The sequence below is a fragment of the Danio rerio genome, chromosome 11 (genome assembly GCF_049306965.1).
Source record: "Danio rerio strain Tuebingen ecotype United States chromosome 11, GRCz12tu, whole genome shotgun sequence".
Lineage (NCBI taxonomy): Eukaryota > Metazoa > Chordata > Actinopteri > Cypriniformes > Danionidae > Danio > Danio rerio.
Genome location: NC_133186.1, coordinates 47,610,892 through 47,620,000, shown reverse-complemented (window position 1 = coordinate 47,620,000; position 9,109 = coordinate 47,610,892). Strand labels below are relative to the sequence as shown.

Here is a 9,109-nt window from a genome sequence, read left to right as displayed (position 1 = left end):
GCAGGAGAGAATACTGGAGATCTGCAGGAAAGAGAACCTCAAGTACACCACTGAGGTCTGTCTGTACATGTGTGTGTGTGTGTGTGTGTGTATATAATACAGTGTCTGAGTGTGTTTGAGAGTGTGTATAGGACAGTGTGTGCGAGAGCGAGTGTGTTTGTGTTTAAGAGGGTGTGTGTGCATATGAGAGTCTCTAATTCTGCTGCCATTGGCCCGATCAGGCCGGTCCTCCTCCAGTCATCCTCACTGTTGTTCCCACGACAAAAACAACAGCTGGACATGACAGCAGCGGCGACAGCACTACATATGACCCGAGCAGATCCTTAAGAGTGTTATGCATATTAAGAGTGTACTGCATATTGTTGATATGTTGAGTCCAAACTTTGTCACAAAAATTCTGGTTTGCATTAAATAACTTCCCATCACTACTGTGTATCTGTCCTCAGAAGCCTGTATATAGGCTGCTGTCTTGCGGGCTGTTGTGTTTAAATTTGAGGATGGTGGTGATAGATGGTAGTGTTCTTGTGTCAAACAAATGTAGTCTATCTTTGGTGGAGTTTTATTATGCAATATTTATTCTGATGATTTTGAATCTTGCACCTAACAAACATCCTTATTTAGAAAAACAAATACTAAAAATATTAAAATCTAAACTAAAACTAATCACTTTTAAAATATAGAAACTAATGTGAACTAGTCTACCAGTAATACTAATTAAAACGAAGTTAAAAATAAAACTAATGAAAAATCCAAAACTATTATAACCTTGGTGTGTGCATGCGTGCGTGTGTATGTGTTGTTCAGGGTGTGCACGCTCTGGTGCGAGTGTCAGAAGGAGATCTCCGCAAGGCTATCACCTTCCTGCAGAGCGGCGCTAGACTCAATTCTGAGCGAGAAATCACAGAGCAGACCATCATAGAGATCGCCGGGGTGAGAAACACAAATACACACACACACACACACACACATCTGATGATCAGTGAGACTCTGCTCTTCATTAGAGAATCTCCCCCTTTGCTGTGTGTGCAGGTGGTTCCACCTAAAGTGATCCAGTCGCTCCTCCACATCTGCTATAAGGGCACGTTTGAGAAGCTGGAGGTTGCAGTGAAGGTCAGTCTCACACACACACACACACACACAACAGGGCTCAAATGAGGCTCAATCAAATGAATCAATCAACTGATTCACTAAATGATTCACTGTTTTTAATCACATGAAACACCAGAGAGTGTTCAGAACATCGTAAGGTGCATCCCAAAACACATACATGTGCAGAGCTGTGACCCTCCAGGAATTGAGTTTAAGACCTATGCTCTAGATCAGGGGTGTTTAAACTCAGTCCTGGAGGGCCGGTGTCCTGTGAGTTTAGCTCCAACTTGCTCAACACACCTGCCTGGAAGTTTCTAGTGCATCTAGTAAGAGCTTGATCATCTGCTTCAGGTGTGTTTGATTAGGGGTGGAGCTAAACTCTCCAGGACACCGCCCTTCAGGACTGAGTTTGAACTAGATAGTCATGCAGCGTGAACTCAAACTCAAACATGCATCATTTACAGAACAAACCCCTGAACACACTATCTATTAGATGCAATAAATTATGCACTAATGAAATGCAATCAATCAGCCAGCTCATACTGTGGAAAAAACAACATCATTTCTGCCACAATAAAAGTCTGCTCATACATCCAGCCCTGATCCCTCAACTGATGTGTGCAGGACATGATTGATCAGGGATACGCCGCTACTAATCTCCTCAACCAGCTACACGACGTCATCATCGAGGAGCAGCTGAGCGATAAGCAGAAGTCCGTCATCACTGAGAAGATGGCCGTAAGTACAAGAGAAGATCAGATCACTAAAAGCAGAGAGTCTTGGCTCCGTTTACACTGCCAGTTAAATGTGACCCAACTCGCACATCTGATCTGCTGTATGACTGTAAACAGGAAATAAACGCACGCATTCAGATATTCAGAGACGGGTTTCAGGCCTCCTTCATATGTGGAAATAAATCAGATATGTGCCAGTGCGACTGTGATGTAAACAGGCAGATCGGGTTCTGTTTAGTACATCATTAAACTTGTGACAGTGTGGTGATTCTCCGCGGTTTAATGATGTAGAACAGGGGTGTCAAACTCAATTCCTGGAGGGCTGCAGCCCTGCACAGTTTAGCTCCAACCCTGCTCCAACACACTTACCTGTAGGTTTCAAACAAGCCTGAAGGACTCGATTAGTTTGATCAGGTGTGTTTAATTAGGGTTGGAACTAAACTGTGCAGAGCTGCGGCCCTCCAGGAACTGAGTTTGACATCCCTGATGTACAAGAAAGAGATGCCGACGCGGTAAACAACAACAACAGAAGAAACATGGAGGAGGAAAGTGGTCACAATCTGCAGACCTGAGATCTCTCTTATACTTACTAATTCCTCTGAATGGTGGAGGACACCACATATAAACCAAAGGCACAAGCTGCGATGACGGCCCCTTCCCTCCTCCTCTAAATCATCTTAAAGCTGGGTGAACTTTGCATATTTCACAGAGCTGAAACCAGGACAAGTTCTTCCATCGTGGCCAGTGTGGCGCAGATGCTAGAGTCTGCCTTTTACACATGCACGACGTTATGCATTGTATGGCAAGTGTAAACTCATGGATCAGATATGGGTCACAATTAATAATCTGTGTATGCGGACAGGCAAACCAATCAGAATTCAGGATCAAGACCTGACAGTGTAAACGGGGCCAAAGAGTGTTTCATGTTAACAGCTGCTCTCTTGATCGGTTTCCTCCTTCCAAATTTGAATAGGTTACTTTGACTAGTGCGACTAGCGCTTGTTTTGATATTAGTTGGCCGATTAATCAAATACAGTTAAATGCTTTTGTTCTCCTCTTCGAGATTTGGCTTATTCTGCCCAGTGTTGAGGAAAGGTACTGTTGAAAATAATGCATTACAATATTGAGCGACTCCTCAGAAAAGTAACTAGGCCCATTACCCCTTCACTCTTGATGGTAACTCATGTTACGATCCGTTAGAGGTACTTTTACGATATTTTTATATTGATTTGTGTATAACGCGCACTCTAAACACAAAACAATGTGCCTTTGTAATTAATCTAAACCCTGTATTAAACTATTATTGTTATCTTTCACAGAGATAGAACACAGTGCTGCGTCTCTGCTGTTAATGCTGACATCTGATATTTAATGTCAAGATCACAAATAAATAAACTAAATACAATAAAACTAAACAAACACCTCAAGCTTTATATGCTCGGATAACTCCAGTCAGAAGAACACGTGAAGTGACCGTGTGTGTGTGTGTGTGTGTGTGTGTGTGTGTGTGTGTGTGTGTGTGTGTGTGTGTGTGTGTGTGTGTGTGTGTGTGTGTGTGTGTTGCAGGAAGTGGACAAGTGTCTGGCAGACGGAGCAGACGAGTATCTGCAGCTGCTGAGTCTCTGCTCAGTCATCATGCAGCAGGCCACACAGAACACTTGATTCGCCAATCAGCTGCTCTGACACACTTCTGACGACCAATCAGCTGCTCTGTCATCAGCATTGGTACTGATTTCACACAAAACTCCCCAAACTTTAGTTTTCAACCTTATTTTGTACATTTGAAGTTTGTAATTAAAAACTGTTTCTCATATTTGTTGAGGGATGATTTATTAATTTATTTATTATATTTGGGTCAAAGATGAGACGTTTCATTCACTGATAACACAAATAGATTCTTTTAATACAAATAATGTTTGTACTAAATCTCCTGATTAGACTTTTGGACACTTTTTTCATACTCAGTGACATTTAAACTCTATAATTAATATAATATAAAGGCATAAACTGTCTAAAAATTCAGAAGTCTTCATTTACACCATAACACTCCAATTATTCCAGATGTGTGGAGCTGGTAGCCATTGACTTTCATAGTATTTTTAGTTCTATAAATGTCAATTAAAAACTGTTTCCAACATTCCTCAAAATATCTTCTTTTGAGTTCAACAGAAAAAACAACAACTTTTAATTGTAATTTTTGGGTGAACTACACCTTTAAACCATAATTTTTAATAATAAATAAATCATATTTATTTATAATTAATAAAAATAAATTAATTATAAATATTGTAATTAATAATTTAAAACTTGTTTAAAAAATAAAAATTTCCAAACAAAATATGTATAATAAAATGTATAATTTATAAGCATATTAATTTATTAAGCAATTAATAAATAATAAATTAAAAATAACCATTTAAGTTAGGGTTTTGAGCACCATATCATTTATCCAACCATTGTATATATAATATAATTTAAAAACCAAAATAAACTCTTTTATCCAAACAATTCAAGTTTATTAAAGTTTTGAGCACCATATCAAGTTGTCAGAGCAAATCTGCACTGCAATGAAGCAGAGAATATAGAGGACACTTAACTCAGAAAAGCAAACGCCTCCAGAGGGAATACAGCAGGTCTAGAAGGGTCTGTTTCTGGATCGGGTGTTGATGAGACCCAGCACTGAGAAAGCACTTGCGGCTGCTGTCACCAGACTGATGGCACCGATAGCCCGCGATGCCTGAAAACACACAACACACACACAGAGGCAGGATATCGGTACATGTGTAAACTAATATATCGGTCCGTCTCTACCTGATGCTCTGAAAGGCAGGACTGAGACTCACCTGTTCGGACACTCCTTCACCGTAGCGGAGCAGAGTGACGAAGTGCTCACAGTTGCTGCCCAGCAGGTCATACGACACCTCCTGGCCGATGAGCATCTGTGCCCGCTGGATGATCTCCGAGACGGGCAGCGGCGTGTGATCGTCATCATATTTATTATTGATCCTGTATGAATCTGCACCCACCACCTCCTTCAAGAGCTGCATGCGGACCACAGCTTTACGGCTGAACACCGACTTCACACTGGACACAGCAGTGGCCTGACCTTCATCTGGAACACAAACAGGTACATTCTACTGTGAATGCTGTAAGATTGCTCTGTATGAAGACCAGATTTGAAATACAGATTATTAAAAATATATACTATATACAGACGTGCAGCATTTTCCTCTCATCAGAAAACAATCACACGTGCTTAATGAGGATTTCTGCACTGAGGTAATATTTTAAAACAGTAATGTAACCTATTGTGATTTTGGGTTTCTGATCTCACTTTTAGTGCATTAAGCCATGTCAAGATATCAAGTGAACTTTATTTTGTTGTGTTCACTGTCTGTGTTCATCTGTTGAGTATTTTCAAATGACATTTATGTTAAAATAAATGGACAGCACAAAATCATGTTTAACTTTAAAAGTGGTCTAATCCTGATTATCGGTATATTGGTAAAACAATATATCGGTCATTCTCTACCTGATTTGCCCAGATATAAGATATTGGTATATCGGTAAATCTATATATTGGTCGGATTTTGCCTAGATGCAGAATATCGGTATGTTGGTAAATCTATATACTGGTTGATCTCTACTTAATTCGCCCAAATCCAGGATATCTGTATATCGGTAAATATATATGTTGGTCAATGTCTACCGATTCGCCCAGATGCAGGACATCAGTATATCGAGAAATCTGTATATTGGTCAATCTCATACTGATTCACCCAAATGCAGGATATCGGTAAATATATATACTGGTCGATCTTTTCTTGGTTCACCCAGATGCAGTATATTGGTAAAAAAAAAAAAAAAAAAAAAAATATATATATATATATATATATATATATATATATATAACCGATTTGCCCAATCTCAAATTGTCCAAATGCAGGATATCGATATATCAGTGAATCTATATATTAGTCAATTTCTACCTGATTCGCCCAGCTGCAGGATATTGGTATACTGGTAAGTCTATATATCGGTCAATCTTGATTCGAATTGATTTGTCCAAATGCAGGAAATCTGTATATCTGTGAGTCTATATATATATATATATATATTGGTCAATCTCTACCTGTATGGCCCAGAGTATATAAGTAAATCAATAAATCTGTATATTGGTCAATGTCTTAACTGATTCACCCAAATGCAGGATATCGGTAAATCTATATACTGGTCGATCACTACTTGGTTCACCCAGATGCAGGATATCGGTTTATCAGTGTGTGTGTGTGTGTGTGTGTATATATATATATATATATATATATATATATATATATATATATATATATATTTTTTTTTTTGGTCAATGTCTAGCTGATTTGCCCAAATGCAGGATATCGGTAAACTTATAAATTAGCCAATGTCTAATCGATTCCCCTTGATGCAGGATATTGGTACATTGGTCAATCTCGAATTGTTTCGCCCAGATGCAGGATATCAGTATATCGGTAACTCTATATATATATTGGTCAATATCTACCTGATTGGCCCAGATGCAGGATATCAGTAAATAAATGTATATATTGATCAATTTCTTACTGATTCGCCCAGATGCAGGATATCGGTATATTGGTAAATCTATATATCGGTCAATCACGAATTGATTTGGCCAAATGCAGGATATCGGTGAATCTTTATTTATTGGAACATCTCTACCTGATTGGCCCAGAAGCAGTATATAAGTAAATCAATAAATCTATAAATTAGTCAATGTCTAACCGATTTGCCCAGATGCAGGATATTGGTTTATCAGAAAATCTGTATATCGGTCAGTCCTTACCTGATTCACCCAGATGCAGGATATCAGTAAATCTAAATATTATTGAATGTGTAACCGATTTGCCCAGATGCAGGATATTAGTATATGAGGAAATCTATATATCGGTGAATGATTCGCCCACATGCAGGATATATATATATATATATATATATATATATATATATATATATAAATCTCTATATTTGTTGATCCCTATCTGATTCGTTTATAGGCAGTTTATGGATTTATCAATAAACCTGAGGTTGACTGATATATTGACTGAAATCCAGAGGCAGGACAGAGACTCAGCTATTTAGACACGCAGCACTACTGAAATCTATTAGCAACTCAATTCTTCTGTCATCAATATGATCAGTGTGTGTGTGTGTGTGTGTGTGTGTGTGTACTGACCGACAGGCGTGAGGTTGATGATGTATCCGTCTCCCAGATACAGAGCCCAGTGCTGATAGGCCGGTCTGAAGATCTCGATGAGGTCTCCTGGCTGAGGCTCCTCCACACACTGAAGGTGATCAGTTTCACCTGACGCCATCTGGACACACTCGAACACTTCAGCATTTCACAGAACATTTCTACCACCCTAAATGACTGAATTTGTGCAGCTTTTCACACAGACTGCCGCAGAGTCTCTGCATGTCTTGTGTTGTTTTGCAGTGAGGATACACACAAACAACAATATTGTACAATTAGCCTCTAACAAACACTCTAACTGATCCATCTGAGACAAACCGAAGTGTTGAGCTCCTCTAACATATGCATTCTGCTGATCATAATTACTACAGAAGTGATCAAACACAGACAAATCTCTTCTACATTAGCAAAATCATCATTAGGTAGTTATTAATATTAATATAATAAATAAATAAAGTATATATTTGTTTGCCCGCAATGTAAAGGACAACACGATCATTATAAAGCACACATCTAAATATAGGCTACAATAAATACCGCTATAATAAACTCAGTTGTCTGTCTTTAGGAACTCTGATGCATCATTTTTCATCTGCATACATTATAAATTAATTATTAATTTTAAAATAAGCTTGTTTACTCACATTATCAGTTCTTCTCTGTTGATTATCCATCGTCCCACAGCATAATTCTGCACATTCTGAAAATAATATTAAATTATTTTGTTCATAATCTAAAAAATATCCTGTTTTTTTAAATAAAAATAATGAATCTTAAGTATATTTAAATTGATTTAAAACATATATTTTAACTAAACATATAAATGCATAATAGAATGTTTGTAATGATATTTACATGTTCTGTTAATATTAAAAGCAACACTTTAAACTTTACTCACAACACGGAAATGAACACACGTGTGAATATGTTGACTGATGTGAAGTGTGTACAGCTGAAAAGAGCCAGAGAATGCTGGAGTAACACAAGACAATGAGTGACACACACACACACACACACACACACAGCCCACAGCTCTTACAACACACACAATGGCATGACCTAATAATAGAGAAACAAGTGGAAAAGTGCCATGAGAAGTGTCAAACCGTGTTTATCAGAGATGATCATGAACATAATCTACACTTCACATATTAATGACCTGAAGTGAGAGGAGGAGGAGGATTTCCACATCAGTTTCATCTCAGTGCCGTTGGGTTCAGAGAGTTTATCACTGGAGTGTCTCTGGTTTTGTTGTTTGAGCTTACACACACACACACACACACAGCTCTACATGGAATAAACAGTACTTACGTATTAGCAGATTTCATCGTCAGCTGAACGGCTTCAATCCTCCATTGGAGCTTCAGTCTGTGTGTGTGTGAGAGAGAGAGAGAGAGTGTGTGTGTGTGTGTGTCTGATGCTGAAATGATCTGAACTCGCTGCTGCTGCGGTCACTCGCCGGTCACACACACACACACAGACACTGCTGATGATCAACTCAGTCCAACATTCCTATAGTTCTCTTAGATCACGTTTAAAAGCTTTTCTGCTCGTTGTAATAAAGAATTTAATATAATAATAATTAATAATATTAATTCAAAATAAAATATAATTATGTAATTATTCATTCATCCAATCATTTTCTTTTCAGCTTAGTCCCTTTATTAATCAGGGGTCACCACAGCGGAATGAACCGCCAACTTAGCTAGCATATGTTTTACGCAGCGGATGCCCCTCCAGCTGCAACCCTTCTCTGGGAAACATCCACACACATTCACACACACTATGGACAATTTAGCCTACCCAATCCCCCTGCATCGCCATTATGTAGTTATATAAAATTATTATTCATTCAGTCATTTATTCATTTTCTTTTCAGCTCAGTCCCTTTATTCATCAGCGGTCGCCACAGCAGAATGAACCGCCAACTATTCCAGCATATGTTTTACTCAGCGGATGCCCTTCCAGCTGCAACCCAGTACTGGGAAAATGATTACTGATAGTGTGTATTAATATTTTAAGTCTGTATGTATTCATA

At 38.4% G+C, this 9,109-nt stretch overlaps 3 protein-coding genes across 8 annotated transcripts in view; 1 reads left to right on the top strand and 2 right to left on the bottom strand.

The window, feature by feature from the left end:
* Window positions 1-90, bottom strand: part of sos1 (son of sevenless homolog 1 (Drosophila)) — a 46,262-nt gene extending 46,172 nt beyond the window's left edge. The window contains 1 exon segment of the mRNA NM_001082993.1: window positions 70-90. The gene's annotated coding sequence lies outside the window, so the exon portion shown is untranslated.
* Window positions 1-3,636, top strand: part of rfc4 (replication factor C (activator 1) 4) — a 10,956-nt gene extending 7,320 nt beyond the window's left edge. For all 5 annotated transcript variants that reach the window (XM_073915683.1, XM_073915682.1, XM_073915681.1 and 2 more), the window contains 5 exon segments: window positions 1-55; window positions 805-930; window positions 1,030-1,110; window positions 1,714-1,827; window positions 3,390-3,636. The exon segment at window positions 1-55 is cut by the window's left edge and continues 66 nt beyond it. In XM_073915683.1, the coding sequence (XP_073771784.1) occupies window positions 1-55; window positions 805-930; window positions 1,030-1,110; window positions 1,714-1,827; window positions 3,390-3,485 (472 nt within the window). In that variant the 3' untranslated portion in view covers window positions 3,486-3,636.
* A 681-nt stretch (window positions 3,637-4,317) lies between these two features.
* plaat1 (phospholipase A and acyltransferase 1) lies at window positions 4,318-8,508 on the bottom strand. Of its 2 annotated transcripts, none has more exons than XM_068224143.2 (5): window positions 7,970-8,486; window positions 7,716-7,771; window positions 7,054-7,192; window positions 4,667-4,935; window positions 4,318-4,560 (listed from the first exon to the last, which is right to left on the bottom strand). In XM_068224143.2, the coding sequence occupies exons 2-5, from the start codon at window positions 7,743-7,745 to the stop codon at window positions 4,459-4,461; spliced, it is 540 nt and encodes a 179-aa protein (XP_068080244.1). In that variant the 5' UTR covers window positions 7,746-7,771; window positions 7,970-8,486; the 3' UTR covers window positions 4,318-4,458.
* Between the last annotated feature and the right edge of the window lie 601 nt (window positions 8,509-9,109).

Coding starts and splice junctions, on each gene's coding strand:
- plaat1 (XM_068224143.2), bottom strand. CDS start 7,745: ATGGATAATCAACAGAGAAGAACTGATAAT. Junction 7,193..7,715: donor AACAGAGAAGAACTGATAAT/GTGAGTAAACAA, acceptor GAGTGTGTCCAG/ATGGCGTCAGGTGAAACTGA. Junction 4,936..7,053: donor CATCAACCTCACGCCTGTCG/GTCAGTACACAC, acceptor TTTGTGTTCCAG/ATGAAGGTCAGGCCACTGCT.